We start from the raw sequence: 22834 nt of genomic DNA, 5'->3' as shown, positions 1-22834 counted from the left end.
GGAGAGCGCAGCCACAGGGGTGCGGGGGGCAAAGCGGAGAGATTCTCGCACAGAGGATCGGTGCCGATCAGCACTCACCAGCCCGAGAGGCTTGTCTGCTCACCCACCTGGGCGGGCAGGGGCTGGAAGCTGAGGCTCGGGCTTCGGAGGTCGGATCCCAGGGAGAGGACTGGGGTTGGCTGCCTGAACACAGCCTGAAGGGGGTTAGTGCACCGCGGCTAGACAGGAGGGACTCTGGGAAAAAGTCTGGACCTGCCCAAGAGGCAAGAAACCATTGTTTTGGGGTGCGCGAGGAGACGGGATTCAGAGCACCGTCTAAATGAGCTCCAGAGAAGGGCGGCATGAGCCGCGGCTATCAGCGCGGACCCCGAGACGGGCATGAGACACTAAGGCTGCTGCTGCCGCCACCAAGAAGCCTGTGTGTGAGCACAGGTCACTATCCACACCTCCCCTCCCAGGAGCCTGTGCAGCCCGCCACTGCCAGGGTCCCGTGATCCAGGGACAACTTCCCCGGGAGAACGCACAGCGCGCCTCAGGCTGGTGCAATGTTGTGCTGGCCTCTGCCGCCGCAGGCCCGCCTCACAGCCGTGCCCCTCCCTCCCCCCGGCCTGAGTGAGCCAGAGCCCCCAAATCAGCAGCTCCTTTAACCCCGTCCTGTCTGAGCGAAGAACAAACGCCCTCCGGCGACCTACATGCAGAGGCGGGGCCAAATCCAAAGCTGAGCCCCTGGGAGCTGTGAGAACAGAGAAGAGAAAGGGAAATCCCTCCAGGCAGCCTCAGGAGCAGTGGATTAAACCTCCACAATCAACTTGATGTACCTGCATCTCTGGAATACCTGAATAGACAATGAATCATCCCAAACTGAGGAGGAGGACTTTGGGAGCAACTGTAGACTTGGGGTTTGCTTTCTGCATCTAATTTGTTTCCAGTTTTATGTTTATTTTATTTTAGTGTTTATTATCATTGGTAGATTTGTTTATTGATTTGGTTGCTCTCTTCCTTTTTTTAATATATATATAGATATTTTCTCTTTTTGTTAGTGTGTATGTGTATGCTTCTTTATGTGATTTTGTCTGTACAGATTTGCCTTTACCATTTGTCCTAGGGTTCTGTCTGTCTGTATTTTTTTTGTTTGTTTTTGTAGTAGAGTTCTTAGCACTTGTTATCATTGGTAGATTTGTTTTTTGGTTTGGTTGCTCTCTTCTCTTTTCCTTTTTTTTAATTACTTTTTAATATTTTTACTTTTTTTATTTTAAAAACTTTATTTTATTCTTTCTTTCTTTCTTTCTTTCTTTTCTTTCTCCCTTTGCTTCTGAGCCGAGTGGCTGACAGGGTCTTAGTGCTCCAGCTGAGGGTCAGGTCTGAGCCTCTGAGGTGGGAGAGCTGAGTTCAGGATGCTGGTCCACCAGAGACCTCCCAGTCCCACATAATATTAAACAGCGAAAGCTCTCCCAGAGATTTCCATCTCAGTGCTACGACCCAGCTCCACAAAATGACTAGCAAGTTCCAGTGCTGGACACCCTATGCCAAACAACTAGCAAGACAGGAAACCAACCCCACCCATTAGCAGAGAGGCTGCCTAAAATCATAATAAGTCCACAGACACCCCAAAACACACCACCGGACATGGTCCTGCCCACCAGAAAGACAAGACCCAGCCTCATCCACCAGAACACAGGCACCAGTCCCCTCCGCCAGGAAGCCTACGCAACCCACAGAAACAACCCTACCCATTGCGGGTAGATACCAAAAAAAAACGGGAACTACGAACCTGCAGCCTGTGAAAAGGAGACCGCAAACACAGTAAGTGAAGCAAAATAAGAAGACAGAGAAATACACAGCTGATGAAGGAGCAAGGTAAAAACCCACCAGACTTAACAAATGAAGAGGAAATAGGCAGTCTACCTGAAAACGAATTCAGAGTAATGATAGTAAAGATGATCCTAAATCTTGGAAATAGAATGGAGAAAATACAAGAAGTGTTGAACAAGGACCTAGAAGAACTAAAGAGCAAACAATGATGAATAACACAATAAACGAAATTAAAAATTCTCTACAAGGAATCAATAGCAGAATAACTGAAGCATAAGAACGGATAAGTGACCTGGCAGATACAATAGTGGAAATAACTACCGCAGAGCAGAATAAAGAAAAAAGAATGGAAAGAATTGAGGACAGTCTCAGAGAGCCCTGGCACAACATTAAACACACCAACATTCGAATTATAGGGGTCCCTAAAGAAGAGAAAAAGAAAGGGACTGAGAAAATATTTGAAGAGATTATAGGTGAAAACTTCCCTAATATGGGAAAGGAAATAGTCAACCAAATCCTGGAAGTGCAGAGAGTCCCATACAGGATAAATCCAAGGAGAAACACGCCAAGACACATATTAATCAAACTATCAAAAACTAAATACAAAGAAAAAATATTAAAAGCAGCAAGGGAAAAGCAACAAATAACACAGAAGGGAATCCCCATAAGGTTAACAGCTGATCTTTCAGCAGAAACTCTGCAAGCCAGAAGGAAGTGGCAGGACATATTTAAAGTGATGAAAGGGAAAAACCTACAACCAAGATTACTCTACCCAGCAAGGATCTCATTCAGATTCGATGGAGAAATTAAAACCTTTACAGACAAGCAAAAGCAAAGAGAATTCAGCACCACCAAACCAGCTTTACAACAAATGCTAAAGGAACTTCTCTAGGCAGGAAACCAAAGAATAGGAAAAGACCTACAATAACAAACCCAAAAAATTAAGAAAATGGGAATAGGAGCATACATATCGATAATTACCTTAAATGTAAATGGATAAAATGCTCCAACTAAAAGACACAGACTGGCTGAATGGATACAAAAACAAGATCTGTATATATGCTGTCTACAAGAGACCCACTTAAGACCTAGGGACACATACAGACTGAAAGTTGAGGGGATGGAAAAAGATATTGCATGCAAATGGAAATCAAAAGAAAGCTGGAGTAGCAATTCTCATATCAGACAAAATAGACTTTAAAATAAAGACTATTAGAAGAGACAAAGAAGGACACTACATAATGATCAAGGGATCGATCCAAGAAGAAGATATAACAATTGTAAATATTTATGCACCCAACATAGGAGCACCTCAATACATAAGGCAAATGCTAACAGCCATAAAAGGGGAAATCGACAGTAACACATTCATAGTAGGGGACTTTAACACCCCACTTTCACCAATGGACAGATCATCCAAAATGAAAATAAATAAGGAAACATAAGCTTTCCTTATTATTTTCCTTATTATTATTCCTCTTATAATTTTCTGTATGCAGAAAATTATAAGACACTGATGAAAGAAATTAAAGATGATGCAAATAGATGGAGAGACATACCATGTTCTTAGATTGGAAGAATCAACATTGTGAAAATCACTCTACTACCCAAAGCAATCTACAGATTCAATGCAATCCCTATCAAACTACCAATGGCATTTTTCACAGAACTAGATCAAAAAATGTCACAATTTGTATGGAAACACAGAAGACCCTGAATAGCCAAAGTAATCTTGAGAACGAAAAACGGAGCTGGAGGAATCAGGCTCCTGGACTTCAGACTATACTACAAAGCTACAGTAATCAAGACAATATACTACTGGCACAAAAACAGAAATACAGATCAATGGAACAGGATAGAAAGCGCAGAGGTAAACACGCGCACATATGGTCACCTTATCTTTAATAAAGGAGGCAAGAATATACAATGGAGAAAAGACAGCCTCTTCAATAAGCGGTGCTGGGAAAACTGGAGAGCTACATGTAAAAGAATGAAATTAGAACACTCCCTAGCACCACAAAAAAATAAACTCAAAATGGATTAAAGACCTAAATGTAAGGCCAGACACTATAGAAGTCCTAGAGGAAAACATAGGCAGAACACTCTATGACATAAATCACAGTAAGATCCTTTTTGACCCACCTCCTAGAGGAATGGAAATAAAAACAAAAATAAACAAATGGGACCTAATGAAACTTAAAAGCTTTTGCAAAGCAAAGGAAACCATAAACAAGACGAAAAGACAACCCTCAGAATGGTAGAGGTAGAAAATATGTGCAAAAGGAATCAAAGGATTAATCTCCAAAATTTACAAGGAGCTCATGCAGCTCAATATCAAAAAAACAAACAACCCAATCCAAAAATGGGCAGAAGACGTAAATAGACATTTCTCCAAAGAAGATACACAGATTGCCAACAAACACATGAAAGGATGCTCAACATCATTAATCATTAGAGAAATGCAAATGAAAACTACAGTGAGGTATCACCTCACACCAGTCAGAATAGCCTTCATCAAAAAATGTACAAACAATACATGCCGGAGAGGTTATGGAGAAAAGGGAACCCTCTTGCACTGTTGGTGGGAGTGTAAATTGATACAGCCACTATGGAGAACAGTATGGAGGTTCCTTAAAAAACTAAAAATAGAACTACCATATGACCCAGCAATCCCATTACTGGGCATATACTCTGAGAAAATCATAATTCAAAAAGAGTCATGTACCACAATGTTCATTGCAGCTCTATTTACAATAGCCAGGAGATGGAAACAACCTAAGTGGCCATTGACAGATGAATAGTTAAAGAAGATGTGGCACATATATACAATGGAATATTACTCAGCCATAAGAGGAAATGAAATTGAGTTATTTGTAGTGAGGTGGATGGACCTAGAGTCTGTCATACGGAGTGAAGTAAGTCAGAAAGAGAAAAACAAATACCGTATGCTAACACATATATATGGAATCTAAAAAAAAAAAAAAACTGGTTTTGAAGAACCTAGGGGCAGGACAGGAATAAAGACGCAGACGTAGAGAATGGACTTGAGGACAAGGGGAGGGGGAAGGGTAAGCTGGGACGAAGTGAGAGAGTGGCACTGACATATATACACTACCAAATGTAAAACAGATAGTTAGTGGGAAGCAGCTGCAAGGCACAGGGAGATCAGCTCAGTGCTTTGTGACCACCTAGAAGGGTGGGATAGGGAGGGTGGGAGGGAGACACAAGAGAGAGGAGAAATGGGGATATATGTATATGTATAGCTGATTCACTCTGTTTTACAGCAGAAACTAACACACCATTGTAAAACAATGATACTCCAATAAAGATGTTAAAAGAAAAACAAAAACTAGAAATAAAATCTAGTAAGTCTTCTATTTGGGACCCTATGAAGTGAAACTTCTGTCTGAAATATGTAAACTACTATTTAAGTGTTTGCTGTTAAGCTTACATTCTTTCAACAAGCAGTTACTGAACCGACATTATTTCCCACATTAGATATTTGGAACAAAAGGAACTGTTTATAATCTAGAGGAGAAGAGACAATTACAGTATAAACAAAAAATGAACCAGCTACTGAAGTAGAATAACTTCATCGTTACTAATAATAATGATTAACTGTTCCCTCTCTATAAGGTAGGGTGAGTACAATCGTCAAGCACACTTTCTGGCTTAGTTTAAGTAAACAAAAGCTATACATATCACACACTCCTGAGGTGACTGTGCCAGAGCATAATTTGAACTTGAGTAAGATCACTAAAATGTGATCTTATGGAAGATCACTGAAGATATACACACTAAATGCTCTGCTGCTACAAAGCTGGGCCTCACCTGGTGTTCTCTGCCTCAGTGAATGACACCACCCTTCATCAAAACAGGAAGGCAGAAATCTAGGGGCGATTCTTGGTACCTTCTCCACCTCTCCTCCACACTTTCCTTACATCCATTCCAGTACAGTGGTCAAGAGTGCTGGCCATGAGTCAGCTAAGAGTCTGCCACTTTCCCGCTTGGCAAGTCACTGAACCTCTCCGAACCCTGGCAAGTTACTGAACCTCTCCAAACCTCCTAATCTATGTAATTGAGATGGCAAATTCCCACATTTTACAGTTGCGATGAGGATTAAGTAAGAGTGTAGAACCTGTCACTTAGTAAATCTTCAATAAATGTTAGTGATCACTCATTACCCTACCAATGCATTACTACAGCTTATTGATTTTTCCTCCCCAATATGTGGCTGATCCGTCCATTTCTGTCTTTACTCCCCCATCTTGTAAGTACATGTTACCACCACCTCTCATCTGCACTACTGCAGGTCTCCCCACATCCATTTCTGTTTCTCAGATCCATACTCCACACTGCAGCCAGAGTAATTTTTCTTTTCTTTTTTTTTTAACATCGTTATTGGAGTATAATTGCTTTACGCTGTTGTGTTAGTTTCTGCTGTATAACAAAGTGAATCAGCTAAACGTATACTTATATCCCCTCCCTCGGACTAATTTTTCAAATACACAAATCTGATTAGGTCACTTGCTTTTCTCCCTTCGGTGTCTTCCCATTGCTCTCAAGATAAAGAATAAAAGCCTTAGTACAGTGAAAAGGCTCTGTAAGACTTGGCCCCTCCCTACCTCAGCAGCAGCATGTCCCCTCCCTGTCTGCACAGCACTCCTTTTTGCCTAGAGTCTGTGCAAATTCTCCTTCCTCTGTCAAGGGCTCTCTTCTTCCTACCTCACCCGCCCGGATTTCTCTAGAGCTTCACTCAAACAATCCGTCCTCAAGAAAGCCTTTCGTGGCCCCCAATCTAGGTCTGATCACCCCTTTCCCATATTCCTAACACTCCATTCTTTCCTTCATACATTTATCACAACTATAATTAAGTATGCAATTATTTGTTTAATATATGTCTCCCAAGCAGAAAGAAGGGGCCAGGAAGGGCAAAGTTCACCTAGGTGTGCCTAGTTCACTGCTGGATACACAGAGTGGGTGCTGAACAAAGAGAGGTTGTTTTCTCTATTTCAAAGGTAAGAAAACTGAGGCTCAGGGAAGTTCAAAACAAAACTCGCCCAAGGTCATAGCAAATAAACTTAGTACGTAGAAGAGCTCAGATTAGATGATTCTAAACTTCATCCTCCTTTCACCACAGCAGATCACTGTCTCTATAACAGCATGAGAACTTTTCACATTAGAATGCCAAAGTTTAGAGGCAACAGAACTGAACTTGTCGATTTTTCTCCTTTGAAATTAATAATTAAAAAAAAATAAGTCTTATTTAAATGCTAAAATTGTCATTAGCTTATTATTATTTCTGTACCGATCTTTCTCATATAAGGATTATAAAACAATGGATGATATTACATTAATAGAATTCATGCTATAAATTCAGTTACACCTGCATACATTTATAACAGTTGTATGGTCTATATTATGGAACTATAGTTCAGATTATTTTATAGTAAAATATCTTTCTGAAAATAGAAAGGAATTACATTTGGGTATAGAGATGCAATACACTGATTTTACAAAAATGTACTAAGTGCATGGAGAAAAAATTAAGATTTATAATTTTTAAAAGAATCATTCCTTCAATTACAATTTCAAAAAAAGGAATACTGAAAATACTCTCAGCTTTCAAATATGATCAATATTAGACATCTCAGTGAAGATAATACCATTGTGCTTCAGTAAAAAATAGAAAAGAACATAGAAACCCTGGGAACAGGCAGGAAGACCAAAGGGTGAGGGGGGGCGAAGCATATCTAAGGTTAATCAACGATTATATTAAAAAAGTGTATTATTTAATTCTTTCATTTAATATGAATGGGTGTTCCCATTTACTTTACCTGTAACCACCGATAAAGTGCCTCCAGATGTTTTCTACATAGTAAATATTCACATATTTGAATATGTTATTGAGAGACTGCTAAGGTCCCTCCCCTACTTTCACTAATCTCATTCAAATAAAAACCAAACCAATAACAGCTAATATCTATTTTAGTTTTATTCCTATGATCCTAGAGGCATAAATTAAGGGAAAACAGCACTACAAAATGAACTGTCCAACAATAGAATCAATATCTGTCACATATAAGTAATAAGCAGGTAGGAAGGAAAATAAGACAAACTAGTTTTAGTTTATGTGGGATAATCCTGGGATATATTTAAATTGTTTGAGGGTAATGTTCATTTCATATATGAAAGGCAATATATTTAGAAGGTCCAAGAAAAAAGTTCTAGGGTTAAGACTTGATGGAAAAGGCTGTATGAGATCATCCTGATAATGTATTTTGCCTGGCTGACAAAATTAAAAAGCAACTGAAAAAAAAGTAAGGGCAACTATACAACCACAGAATTTAGGTAATAACCTTATATGCTAGAAATTTTTAAATCTTGTTTTTGACATAGTGCCCCTGTGCCTAAATTCAACGGAATTACATGATTCTGTGAATGTTTTCATTACTATTTACTAAAAAGTACATGTAATATTATAAACCTGAAAGCTTTTAAATTTCTGATTTTTCCACACCCATTTCATAGGTATTTAAATATGTTACTAGTGCCAGACATTAAAATTATAGTTGACTCTGAGCAATGAAGGGGTTAGAGGTACCGAACCCCTATACAGTCAAAAATCCACATGTAACTTTTGATACCACCAAAACTTAACTTCTAAAAGCTTACTGTTGTCTGGAAGCCTTACTGATAACATAAATAATATATTAAAACATATTTTGTATGTTATATGTATATCTATGTATATTTTATGCATTCATGACACACCTAACTTTTTCTTAATTTTTGTGATTTTTCTAGGCTGTGCGGTTTGTCTGAGAGTTTTCTCAAATCTCCAAAAGAGAGTCACAAATCTCCAAAAAATTTTCCAATACAATTATTGAAAAAAAAATCCACATATAAGTGGACCCACTCAGTTCAGACCTGTGTTGCTCAAGGGTCAACTGTGTTACAATTCTATTCAACATCATAAAGTAAGCATTAAGAATCTGGAAGACTGAGGAGAGCAAAAAGATTCTGGATTTCAAGAAGAACATGTCAAAAACTTAGTGTATATATATGAAAAGGACCAATAAAGTTTGGATTATAAACCTGCTGCTTAATAGGATAGTTACTAGCAACATGTGGCTATTGAGCTCTTGAAATGTGGCTGATCTGACAAAGAAACTAAATTTTTTAATGCAATTAATTTTAATTAAAAATTTAAAAGTGATCCTTAATTTAGTTCTGAGAAAACTTTTAAGTATGTTTTGAACAACCTGGGTATGAGAATTTAATTTTTTAAATGTAAATTTTATGAAATTAAGTATAGATCAAGTACTTCTAATAAAAATTTAGTATTTGAATGTGCTGTAAGTATAAAATACACAGTGGAATTTTGAAGACAGTACAAAAAAAGAATGTAAAATATCTGACTAGTATTTTTTTATGTTACCTGTTTTATATTGATTACATGTTGAAATGGTAATATATTAGCTCTAATGGGCCAAGTAAAATACAATTAAAATTATTTTCACCTGTTCTATTTTTTTTTTTTTTACTGTAGCTACCAGAAAATTTTAAATTATATATGTTGCTTGTGTTATATTTCTTTTGCAAAGTGTGGATATAGACAGTTAAATTGCACTAGAGCCAAAAAAAAGCCTACAAGATGGTCTACTGCCACAACACTGGGAACTAGGAAAGACTGACGAATATTTAAATGAATATGTGTTAAGTGATGTTAGTTAGAAACTGTTCTGCCTTGAAGAAATACAATTGGTCTAGTACCAAAAATAACAGCAAAACGTTACCTTTTTGTCTTCCCACTCCTTGACTGAGTTGTTCTGCCCATTTGGAAACTGCAACACACCTCCAGTGCTGGCAGATAACAGAGGAGGTTGAACCTTGCTAAGGATCTTTGAGCAAAGCCTGAGAGAATCTGTGATTTCAGTCAAGTGCAATGTCTGGAGGTGGCTTGTCAGAGCAGATATCATCCTGAGCAGCAACTGGGGCAAGTGTTCTGTCTGGATTTCAATATAAGTCTCCTGAAAATAAAAGCGAAGTGACAAAAGTTTATACAGTGTATAACTCCAAAGTTATGTTATTTAATTTTTAATTTATTAATAAATAAGAAAAAGAAATAATTTTACTCATTTTATATGTACCATGCTCTTAATTAACATTGTATGGTCATTTATTATTAATGACATAAAATTTCTATTCCCAAATTCTCAATTTAAGTACTTCGAAGCATGTACTACAAAAGAACCCCAGTTTTATCTGTTACATTACTGAAATTATAACATAACAAAAGTGAATACAATCAGTTAAAAACAAAACAGGCTGAATGTCATACCTGACACAGCACCCTCATACTTCTAGTAGGCTTCAAAATGAGAAAGCAAAGAATTGAGGAGAGAAAAGGGGAAAAGATTTCCAACAGTCTTCATTTAATAGAATCATTAATGAATACAAATGCAGCATTAGACTATTATATACTAAACATGTAAGACTTCAATAACATGCAATTATGAAATATATTCCATGTATTATATAAGAATTGTATATGTATTACATATAATGTATGTCAGAGGACAAAACACTTCAAAAATTTTATTTAAAATGCTATACCAAAAGGGGGAAAATCAATTTAATTTAAAAAATGATATTTATTTGAAGATGAGGTCTATTTCCAAAATGAAATATTTGAACTATGTTATTACATTTCCTCAATATTTTTTCACCAGGGTGATCTTACCAAAGAAACTATATCCAACAAAAAATCCACCAGTAAGCAGAAATTGGTCAGCTGTAATTCAGATGAGTCGTTAACATCTCCAGGCCCACTCTGAAGTCTGGCATGCTGTGTCCTCCTAAAAGGACAAAATTCACTTTATCAAGTATCCTATCAAGTGATGTGAATACATGTGATGATATCATTGCTCTTTAAATGAGTCATATCAACATTGGGATGCACACGGTTAACTTCTTGTGATGAAGTATGTTCCCTTTCCCCTAGGACACTACTGTATCTCTCCATGGAAAATTCCCAAAGCAAGATTCCTAGGCTGAACCTCTCCCTATGACACCCATCCTGAACTTCCAAGTGTTCTGGATGGTTCTATTTGGGACTTATTTCCTATTTCTCCCACTACAGATCTCATCTCCTAGTTAAAATGGACTATTTGCTACTTGATTTCTAACCTCAGGGCCTTTGTTCATACCAACCTGTCCCCCTGGATAGGCACCCTCTCCCAGCCTCATTCTCTCACATCCAGAATGCAGCCATCCTTCAAATGGTACCTCCTCTAAGAAGCCTCTTCTGATACAAGTAGTAGAGGTTATTCCTCCAACAAATATGCACATTAAATCACATTAATCCTATCTGCCCATACACTGCCCTACACTCTGAAGACACAAAGTAAGAATATGCTACAGTCCCTAGCCAGCAAGAAATATAAGCCTATAGACAAATAACCTAACATGTGATAGGGTAGGAGAAGCTGACTCTGATGGGAGATTTGAGGGAGTCATAGAAGGCTTCTGAAAGGGGGTGACCTCTTTATAGGACCTTACCAGATGGACTAGGGAGAAGAATATTTTCGAAAAAATAACATGAGTGAAAGCTCAGCAGCATCACTGAAGGCTCAGTTAATGTTGTTCAAGGAATAGTCCAGGTTAGCTAGAGAAGGGTATATGTGTATGTTTGTGAATGTGAAAACAAAGTAGAAACCTGGGCCAGGGCCGGGTGGTGAAAAGACACCCACAATTCCTCTACATTCCTACCACATCTTAATCTCCCTCTTAAGGCACCCATAACCTTTAGTTTAATACAGTACTAGGAATATGCATGAGCCTGTCTTACTTGTTCCTGCTGTGAGCTCTTTGAAGACAGGCACTGTCTATATGTCTAGCATAGTGCCTTTCCACTGGGTGCGCAGCAGCTGTTCAATGAGTAAGCAAGCAACTTTCTAAATCGTTAAAGGGATTAATTTTATATTTATAAAAGACTTCTAATCCCGAGATCATAAATGCTTACTTGTTGACTCTATGCTCCCAAGGCTTGAGAGGTTAATCTGCTGCTGAGAGAATTTGGTCTAGAATCCAGACAGAAATTCTACCCAGGTTCACTAGTATTACTGGGTTTTCTGAGCATTTTTTAAGCTTTACAACCTAAGGAGTGGACGATAATATGGGCTGGTTCTATGTTTTTAAAAACATAAAAGTGACCGAGGACCTTTTTGTTATTCAAAGTGAGAAGCATTTTGGGAAAGTGTGCTGAGGCACCAGCCACAAATTTGCTACTTTCTCTGCAACAAAGAAAAACTGGATTACTATAGATTGGAGAGGGAAAATCTTTCATCTATGCTGGTGATCGAATAACTCATCTCTAAACTCCTTTTCAAATCTAAGATTATACAATCAATGATTCTGTATTCTAGAGTGACATGGTAGAGACAGATTATGGCCATTAAATGATAGTTGTCAGTAGTAGTAGTAAAATGTATAAAAGAACATTCTTTTCATTAAACTCAAGAACTTAAAAAAAAATAACAAAGACTGGCTTTGAATGCTATTAAATGAAAATGAATAAAACAGTTTAACGTACCTACAACATTCTTCAAACCAACGTGCAACATAATCCCACATATAATAAGGCTCAAAGGAATTAAAGAGAAGGTTGGCAGTTTTAATCAGTTCTGCTGTTTTCTTATTTTCCCTTAATTTACTAAAAAAAAAAGAAAAAACAAAAACTGATAAATATAACATCTACGTTTTCAAATTTAAATGTGAGTGGAATGTTGTTAGGGGAGTACATATTCCTAAGTATTTGCTAGAAAACTTGCTAGTGAGAATATTGCAACAAATAATTTTTATCTACTGTCACTTTATCACTTTATGTGTAGTTATTTTTCCAAATTTGAGTTTTCATAACTCAAATGTATGATCAAGATCAGAAATTAACCTTGCATAAGAAAAATAGCTGTGCTTTCAGCAGAAGAACAAGAAGTTCTTTTTGAACTATTCTGAGAGCCTGATGGTGAATTTGGCATTAAATTCCTTTGTTTCCCTTGACACATATAAACTGAGTGATTTTTAAAAAATTAATTAATTAATTAATCTTTGGTTATGTTGGGTCTTCGTTGCTGCGTGCGGGCTTTCTCTAGTTGTGGTGAGCAAGGGCTACTCTTCGTTGTGGTGCGCACGCTTCTCATTGCGGTGGCTTCTCTTGTGGAGCTCTAGGTGCACGGGCTTCAGTAGTTGTGTCATGCAGGTTCAGTAGTTGTGGCTTGCGGGCTCTAGAGTGCAGGCTCAGTAGTTGTAGCACATGGGCTTAGTTGCTCCGCGGCATGTGGGATCTTCCTGGACCAGGGTTCAAACCCATGTCCCCTGTATTGGCAGACGGATTCTTAACTACTGCGCCACCAGGGAAGGCCCGGTGATTTGATTTTGACAGCCTTGATTCTGAAAGAATTTTCTCTGCTTTCCTGTACTATTCAGGATTTGTTTGAGAAAGGTTAAGTTTATCTTGGTGAGTTTCAATCAAATTATTATTTTTAGGTTGAAAAAACAATAACAACAAAAAGAAGTAATCCTGTCAATAGCCACTTTTACTGTAATTCCATCAGGGAAAAATAACTTCGTTATTTCAAGTGGGAGCCCTCTAGCCCATTAAATACCCACCTAACTACCATCTCCTGTCACCCTTTCTAACAATTAAAACAATTATTTTTCTATATAGTGATGTACTGTCAATACAACTAGCATGTTATAGCACGAAAGGCTAATTAAATACTCTATGGGACAAAATAAATTATCAGGCAGTGTACAGAATGAAACAGAGTACAAGGTTAGTCAATATTAACGGCTCAAACAAAAATCAGAGGGGATTATATTTATCAGAAATCAAAAACTGTCTTAAAAAGTTTTAATATATAAAAGTATGCTTTAGGAAAGCCCAGGTTATCTCCAAAGTGTCACCAAGGTGACACTAATAAAATGCAAAGTGAGAATTCCCTGGCGGTCCAGTAGTTAGGACTCTGCCCAGGTTCAATCCCTGGTCAGGGAACTAAGATCCCACAAGCCACGCAGTGCAGCCCCCCAAAATTAATTAATTAATTAATAAAATAAAATTATGCAAAGTATGTAAAAGAAATTGTTGCCTTGGATCCTTTGTCATAATGATAAATGAGACTGGAAAACAGGTAGGCTCCTTAAAGTAGAGAAGAAATGAAAAAGTAAGACTTTGTCAGCATGTATCTACCACTGACTTAGAGAAGAGGATATGCTAATGTTATATGACTTCTCCCACGGATTAAAAAAAAAAATGTGTATATATACACACACACACATATATATATATAGAAATAATTTGAAAGAAGAAAGAACCATCACTTGAAAAAAAGTCTTTGAAGAACACCTAGTGCCCTCTGATTCATTTATTTCTGTGGTCAAGTCTTCTTCTGATCTATGCTTTGGCCTCCTGAGTGTGTCAAGGCACCAAGAGGGCACTACCCCGTGCAAACTACCAGGCCTGGTTACCAAGCAAGGTACAGCTTTCATTATTAACTGACGTGTGGAAGCTAATCTCTTGTGAGTTTGATAAGTGTGAATGAATTCCCTGGAATCTGTATCTTCACATTAACTGCTAAAATTTAGTTTTCTAAACTGGTGAGGCTGAGAACCAACCCTGGAAGGTGGTGGCACTGTACACACCACTCATGCTACACATGCCTGTTTGAAAGGTCAGTGCAGTTAATTATGAGAGTTCACATTACTAAAATATAGCGATACTTTAAATCAAACTCACTCATTCGTAACACAAATTTCATATAGCAATGTCTACTTTACAAATATTAATAAAGGAGGACCTTTGTGCCATGCTTAATTTTTTGGTAATCCACCTGCTTAACTGAGCATGATCCTTGCTGAAGGGCGGTTCCATCTGAAGATCCAATTCTGCTTTACACTGAGAATACAATGTTCTAAACACTTCAATGAGGACGTCTTCTAGAATTACAGGTCCTAAAATTAATATACACATTAAAGACAATAATTAATACTACAAATCATGATTATCTACAAATTGGCACAATTAAAGTATGCTTTAAAACAGGTATTTTGAAAAAATAATGCTTTTTCCAGAAGTGAAACTAAACTTCACATCCTGAGAGGCTAACAGTAAAACAGCAAAGAACTGAACAAATGTTTATCTAACTATATAGGTTGATGTAATAGAAATAACAAAATCAGGGAAACTGGTTTTGCCAGTTAATAGCTCTATTAGCTTGGACAAGTTATTTAACTTCTTTCAGCTTTGGTTTCTTCATGCAGAATGAGGATAATAGCAAACTTATGGGACTATCAGTGTAAGGGTCAGGAAAAATTCTGTCAGATGGGTAGCATGGTTCCTGGAATATAATGAGTACTCAATGAATGTAACTTATATTACTATTATTAATTAAAATAATACAAAGGTGCACAAGGCTAAACTTTACTGCTATAAGAGACGCCAATCTCCTCAGAAAACTTCCTGAACTTCCATCTATTACCATGTAATAGAGCCACTGGTACAACTCAAGTTATTTTTATATTTAAATGTTTTCATTTTTCTTTTAAGAGCTGGTGAGAGAACTTATGCATATTTGCTAAAACTTCTGTACATTAAAAAAAAGAAGAAAAAAAACTTCTGCACATAATTTAATAAAACTACATAATTATTTCACTTTATCATTGCTAATATTTTCAGTTTTTCTTAATTTCTGTCTCAGGTGCCGTAACTATCTTCCCAAGAGATCTAGTATATAAGAAGTACACAGTGAAGAAAGGGAAAACACATAAAACAAAGGGGATGTGGGGAAGAAGGTTGAGGGGTATGACTAAAATACTTTTGCTCAAATCCTTGAATTCTGTGAACTATAAGATAGTCATGACAGATCATCAGTGTTTCGATTTCAGTACCTTAATCAGGATTAAGAGGGGCTTAGAGAGCACCTTTAAGGTGACTCCTCTGCTACCTACATAGTACAGGGTACACATATGATAACATACCAGCTGAATGTACATCTGTATCTTCTTAATGTTCTAGAGTGAATTTTAGGTAAGGAATTGTTGAGAACCTGTATTTAAAGGCCACCTCAAAATACAGAAATTTTTCTAAGTAATGACTTTGTCTTATATTTATCATGAAGCAATACAAAACAACCACATATGATCTTACGCCCTAGGATAGTTAGGATAGTATATATTACCTAGCTCAGGTTTGTCCAGTAAACTGATTAAAATACGAAAAGGTTTTAGATCCTGCATTAAAGTGCTCTCTTCTCCAAATCCATTCACTTGTAAGATCCCCACCATTGCCTTCAAAGAAGAAAAAGTACATTAGTCATTTAAGTAAACAAATTCAAAGATTTTTTCTTAAGAAAAATATTTTTATATACAACCATATGTAAACAGAGATTTACATCTCCTATTGCTTTTCTGAAGTTCTTTTGCTGAAGTTGGCTTTTTTCCTCTGCTGGGGGAAAAGAAAAGTTATATTCATTTCTCTTGACAGAAGAAGAAAGGGCTTAACTTTTCCACCTTTTTTTCTAGAGAAAATGTGAAGAAAATCTAGAAAAATAAATTCATGAATTATCTGATTTCCTAAAAGATAAAAATGTTCCTCTTGACTGTCAACATGCCCCAAACTATCACTCATTATCATGGCAGTATCTACTATTATGCAATTATTTCCTCATTAGTAACTCAAAACTGTATTCTTATAACTTCACTTATTTCAAACTGTTTCAGATACCATGTACTCTCTCAGTTTAAGATATCTTGAATAAATTTAATTGAAGTAAAAATAATATGAAATAAGCCTATAGATCATTTTAATATTTCCATTACAAAAGTAGTTTTAACATTTAAATTCTTGTTGCAACCCAAATTTCCCTGGAATTTCAGAGTAAATAACACAGGTCCTGGCTCATTTTTGGAAGAGCTCCAACTTCCATAGGGCAGACAGGTGAGAAGCTGCAACTATGTCGTGATGAACTCATGAAAACAAAGTAAATGAAGAAAAAGATCTCAGGACTTACACAGAAGTGAGTCTAGCTTACCATTACTTACTTATTTCATTGCAGCCATTTGCTTGTTACAGTCATTCTTAGGAAGTCTGTGAGTCTTGTCTCCACCCCTTCAACTGTAAATTAATTCAAGGCAGGACTTTGTCTTATTTGTTATTTGTTGAGTAACTACAGTGGTCACGGAGTAACCAAAAAATAAAATGAAAGCATCCATTACCTGAACCAACAACTCTTTTGAAAAGGTAGTGAAATAGTAAGTAGCGTGTTCTTCAGGATTGCTGTGTCTTGTGCTTCTGGGTCCTATGATAGCACCGTTGTTATCAAAACCTCCATGGAAACAAATTGTAAAATAAATTAAAATGGAATTCTTAAAACTGTTGTTCACTAAATACCAAAACAGCAAATATCTCAAAAACAGCACTAAACACTTACCAATTAGTAGCCCAATCAATGTCAGCAAGAGAGATCATTTTAGATAGTTTAATAAAGGGAAACCAATTCAATACATAAGTGAGTATCATAGTAAACTTCCAGAATTATCTTGGTTTTTTTCAAACAGTGAAAGAACTGAAGATTCAGAAAATCCAAAATAAGTTATATTGTGTCTTCTCACTCTAGGCAGTAAAGAGTTGTGAAGACAGGCCAAACACTCACAAAAAGTATGGAAGAACAAAGTGTACACAATATTTTACTGCCTGAGTGGGAGACAGGTACCATGTGTGGGACAGGAGTACTAGTCCTGATTCCTTTCAAGTTTTGGATATTATGTCATTATTTTGATTATGAATTTATCCTTCTTTGTCTACATACTTGGAGTATAATAGCCTCAATTTATAAGGGGAAAAAAATCTTGTCAAAGGGAACATGACCTATAGATTAAAACAGCTTCTTCAACTAAGAAGCTTTTGAGATTTCTTCATACCATACACAACTCATACTGTCTTTATTTTTATTATCTATTTAAGTAAACTTTTAGTTTCTTAATTTAGGACATACATAAACTTGATAATACTTATGTATGGAAAATTTCCCTTCATCCTTTCCTAGCTAAGACCACACACATCAAACACTTACCGAGAAGCCAGGCATAAAGTCTTCGGTTCAGGGACATATCCCTCCTTAATACTACGTGCAGGGCTGCTGACAAGATCCTTATCATGTCTGGTCGAGTGGCCTGCAATAGTTGGGAATGTGGTTGTACTTAATCACATACAAAAATATATTACTTTCTTTCCTCTTTAAAAAAATAATACCTCACAGTACATTCAGAACTTGAGGGCTTATGAGGTACTTTCACACAACATTATCTCATTTGATCTTTCAAACACAGGAATTATTACTTCCATGTTACAGATTAGGAAACAGAAAAGCTGGATAACACAGCTATTTAGTTGCATACCTAAAACTATAACTGAAATAGTTTAACCTCCATTTTAAAGTTTTTTATCCTATCCAATATTAGCAAAATCTGTCAGAAACAAAGAAATTGGAGCCAGAAGGGACAGACACAAGAAAATAATATGCCTTTAGTCTTTCACATTCGTAGTGGTGTCAACTGACTATAAATAAACTCTTCAGAAGTTCACTATCTTCATCAATTCCAAGTCTTTCATTTCTTGTTCTTTTTAAAATTTTTATCCTGTAGTATTTCAAACACAGAGAAATACAGAAAACAATATAATGAACCCTTTTTGTAACCATCACCCAGCTTTAACAAATCTTAATTTCTTTTTTTCATTTTACTGAAGGTCTTTTAAAGAGAAATAATTCACTTTTTTCTTTGCCTCTTTCCTAATAGTCTTAATTAGATGTTTAAAATATGATTTACTAAAGGAGATCTGGTTTTAGCTAAAAGGGTTCAAGTTAAAAGAAAAAAGGAAAGCAGTTAATTAAATTGCTGGCAATTTTAAGAATATTACTAGATAATCACTTTAGAATAGAATTTTGGAATTTGAGCATTAGAAGGTAGGGTAGAAATCACCTAGTCTCACAACCACTTTAGAATAAAGGACCAGAGCCTCACAGGGCCTAAGTACTTAAATGCCTTGTTGGTGCCCAGCTGATAGTGAATGCACCTCTCCTTAATCAGACTACCCAACTTTTTACTACACCATGCTTTTTGACAGACAGTATTAGAAAGGAATTCACCCAACTTGCTTAGTTTAAAGGAATCTTAGAGAAATAACTGACATGTTACAGAACACAGATCATCAACAGCTGCCAAAATACAGTCACGCATCTGAACACAGATGTCTTCTATTCACCTAAGCAATTCTCAAACGGCGGTTCCCAGACTCCTGGGGATCTCTAAGAGCCTTCCAGGAGGACCACAAGGTAAAAAAAATATATAAAACAATACCAAGATGTTATTTGCCTTTTTTGATGTGTTAACATTTCCTCTGATCATGCAATACTGGGTAAAACTGCTGGCATCTTAACACAAAAAGAAGCAGTACCAGCAGTGGCATCCACTGTACTTGTAGTCATTGTATTTTTTACTGTTATGTATTTACAGTAAAAGTCAAAAACAAAAAAAGAAAAAACATTTTCACTTAAGAATGCTGATTAAACAGCAAACATTTATTTTATTAAATACTGACTCTTGAGTACCTGCCTTTTAATATTCTGTGTAATGAAAGGAGTATACATAAAGCACTCCTACTGTAAACTGAAGCATGATGGATGTCTCGAGAAAAAGCATTTGTGTGACTATTTGAATTGTGAGGTGAACTACCAGCTTTTTGTCACAGAATATCACTTTTACCTGAAAGAATGACTGATGTGATCTATGATTATTCAGGCTTGGACACCTGGCAGACATTTTCTCAAAAATAAACAAACTGAGCCTGTCACTTCAAGGGAAAACAATTAATATTCATTATTACAAATAATAAAATTTAAGCTTCCAAGAGAAAACTAGAATTTTGGAAAATTTGTATTTGGCTTGAAATTATATTGAACTGAACCGAACTGGCTTGAAAGCTTCCCAATACCTAACAAACTTTACTGATGAGATCAGTGGTGATACTAGTAAATGTGATTGTTGTTGTGTTAACACTTGGGACATATACATAATTCAGTAAAACAACACTTTCCAAACAACCAATCATGATGTTACAAAAGCATGTATGGGTAAAAGATCTATTCAAAGTGCAAGACAGACCAGTGGATTTTAATGAAACACCCTATGAAAAGTTCATTGATATGGTTTTAGACTTCATATTACAACTAATTTTTAAAAAAACTATGGCTTGTTGAGTTTTGGTGTAGTATCAAAGAAAAATATACTATTTTAACAAAAAAGGCTATTGAAATACTCCTTCCTTTTCCAACTAGTATCTGTGTGAGATCAAATTTTATCCATATACTTCAATCAAAAGAAAAAAATCACAACAGAGTGAATGCTGAAGTAGATACGAGCATTCTGCTTTCTACTATTAGACCAGACATTAAAGAGATTTTCAAAAAATAGAAAACAATGCTAATCTACTAATTTTTTAACGTGTTGGAAAATACTCTCATAAAATATTATTTGTACTCATGTGATAACTTTGTTATTGTTATTTTAAATGAATTAGTAAATATTTTAAAATTTGCCAGTTTTAATTTATAATATGATAAACATAGATAGATCTAACCTACATAAGCAAAAGAATTTTTAGGATCCTCAATATTTTTAAAGAGTGTAATGGGGTCCTGAAACCAAAGAACTCCTGATCTACCTATTTAACCTCAGATACATGTAGGTCACAGATATTGTCACAAGATATGAGAAGTACTAATGTCTTCCAATCTTATTTTGAGAGAAAAACTTACTTTCCTAAGAAAGTAAGAAGTCACTTCTTGATTACTACTGACATCACTACGTATTGCTAATATGGAAAAAAATTCTATTATAATCTCAATTAAAGGTCTAACTTCTAGAGATTAGGGTCAACTTTCCATAAAATTAATAAAGAGAGTCTAATAAACTTGTAAAGTGCTAACACTCCTAACAGCAATCACTCTTTTTGGGATAAGTTAATGAAGGCTCTCTTAAATTACCATTACAATCAATACTTGTTATGAGTTTATTACATGCAAGACATGGAAAGGAGGAAAGTGGGGAACAAAGAATACTCTGTTATGATCCTTTGATCCTTTTTCTAAGGTAATCTAATAATATGGTATAGTAATGGGGGGGAAGAGTATTAGAATTGGTCTGGGTGGAGTATGTACTTTTAAAAAAACATATTCATCACAGCTATTGTTTTCATAATACAAATTACAGAAGGAAGGCAGAGAAAATCTTTTTGGTTGGTAGGGATACAGAGGTGGTAGAGTAAGAAAGTACTGAAAGAAGCTCAGGCTGAAAAAAGGTTGAGAAGTACTGGTCTAGTGAGATGACATTGTTCGTGTCAATTAAAGTCTACCATGACTTAATTCTTCAGATCTTGCTGAATCATCTATCAGTATATCGAAGGACTAATAGCGTTGAAAGTTTGAAAGGGAAGAAAACAATGGGAATGTTTAACAGTAAAGGTTAATAAGTTTTTTTAATAAACATTTTAGGCTTTTGAGCCACATATTTCTTTGCCATAATCTTTGTTTTCTTTCTTCTTTCTTTCTTTCTTCTTTCCCTTTCTTTCTTTCTTTCTTTCTTTCTTTCTTTTCTTTCTTTCCTCCCTCCCTCCCTCCCTTCCTTTCATTCATTCACATCTTTATTGGAGTATAATTGCTTTACAATGGTGTGTTAGTTTCTGCTTTATCACAAAGTGAATCAGTTATACATATACATATGTTCCCATATCTCTCCTCTCTTGCGTCTCCCCTCCCTCCCACCCTCCCTATCCCACTCCTCTGGTGGTCACAAAGCACCGAGCTGATCTCCCTGTGCTATGTGGTTGCTTCCCACTAGCTATCAATTTTACGTTTGGTAGTGTATATATGTCCATGCCACTCTCTCACTTTGTCACAGCTTACCCTTCCCTCTCCCCATATCCTCAAGTCCATACTCTAGTAGGTCTGTGTCTTTATTCCCGTCTTGCCCCTAGGTTCTTCATGAGTTTTTTTTTTTTCCTTAGATTCCATATATATGTGTTAGCATACGGTATTTGTTTTTCTCTTTCTGACTTACTTCACTCTGTATGACAGACTCTAGGTCTATCCACCTCACTACAAATAACTCAATTTTCATTCTTTTTATGGCTGAGTAATATTCCATCGTATATATGTGTCATATCTTCTTTATCCATTCATCTGTTGATGGACACTTAGGTTGCTTCCATGTCCTGGCTATTGTAAACAGAGCTGCAATGAACATTTTGGCACATGACTCTTTTTGAGTTATGGTTTTCTCAGGGTATATGCCCAGTAGTGGGATTGCTGAGTCATATGGTACTTCTACTTTTAGTTTTTTAAGGAACCTCCATACTGTTCTCCATACGGGCTGTATCAATTTACATTCCCAACAACAGTGCAAGAGTGTTCCCTTTTCTCCACACCCTCTCCGCCATTTATTGTTTCTAGATTTTTTGATGATGGCCATTCTGATTGGTGTGAGATGATATCTCATTGTAGTTTTGATTTGCATTTCTCTAATGATTAATGATGTTGAGCATCCTTTCATGTGTTTGTTGGCAATCTGTATATCTTCTTTGGAGAAATGTCTATTTAGGTCTTTTGTCCATTTTTGGATTGGGTTGTTTGTTTTTTTGATATTGAGCTGCATGAGCTGCTTGTAAATTTTGGTGACTAATCCTTTGTCAATTGCTTCATTTGCAAATATTTTCTCCCATTCTGAGGGTTGTCTTTTCGTCTTGCTTAGGGTTTCCTTTGCTGTGCGAAAGCTTTTAAGTTTCATTAGGTCCCATATGTTTATTTTTGTTTTTATTTCCATTTCTCTAGGAGGTGGGTCAAAAAGGATCTTGCTGTGATTTATGTCATAGAGTGTTCTGACTATGTTTTCCTCTAAGAGTTTGATA

General features: G+C 36.3%; 1 protein-coding gene across 5 annotated transcripts in view; it reads right to left on the bottom strand.

The window, feature by feature from the left end:
• The window catches only part of DOP1A (DOP1 leucine zipper like protein A), a 110661-nt gene that overhangs the window by 42416 nt on the left and 45411 nt on the right, over positions 1 to 22834 (bottom strand). For 3 of the 5 annotated variants that reach the window (XM_079938758.1, XM_079938757.1, XM_079938760.1), the window contains exons 7-13: positions 17946 to 18045; positions 17089 to 17198; positions 16053 to 16161; positions 14706 to 14826; positions 12410 to 12529; positions 10559 to 10673; positions 9612 to 9845 (exon numbers count right to left, since the gene is read on the bottom strand). In XM_079938758.1, the coding sequence (XP_079794884.1) occupies positions 9612 to 9845; positions 10559 to 10673; positions 12410 to 12529; positions 14706 to 14826; positions 16053 to 16161; positions 17089 to 17198; positions 17946 to 18045 (909 nt within the window). Of the gene's footprint in view, positions 1 to 9611; positions 9846 to 10558; positions 10674 to 12409; positions 12530 to 12766; positions 14247 to 14705; positions 14827 to 16052; positions 16162 to 17088; positions 17199 to 17945; positions 18046 to 22834 lie in introns of those variants that run through there. The other 2 variants (XM_079938759.1, XM_079938761.1) reach the window with 2 other exon arrangements.

The sequence above is a fragment of the Stenella coeruleoalba genome (genome assembly GCF_951394435.1).
Source record: "Stenella coeruleoalba genome assembly, chromosome: 12".
Taxonomy (NCBI): Eukaryota; Metazoa; Chordata; class Mammalia; order Artiodactyla; family Delphinidae; genus Stenella; species Stenella coeruleoalba.
Note: the sequence above shows the minus strand (reverse complement) of the source record. Positions and strands in the feature narration are given on the sequence as shown.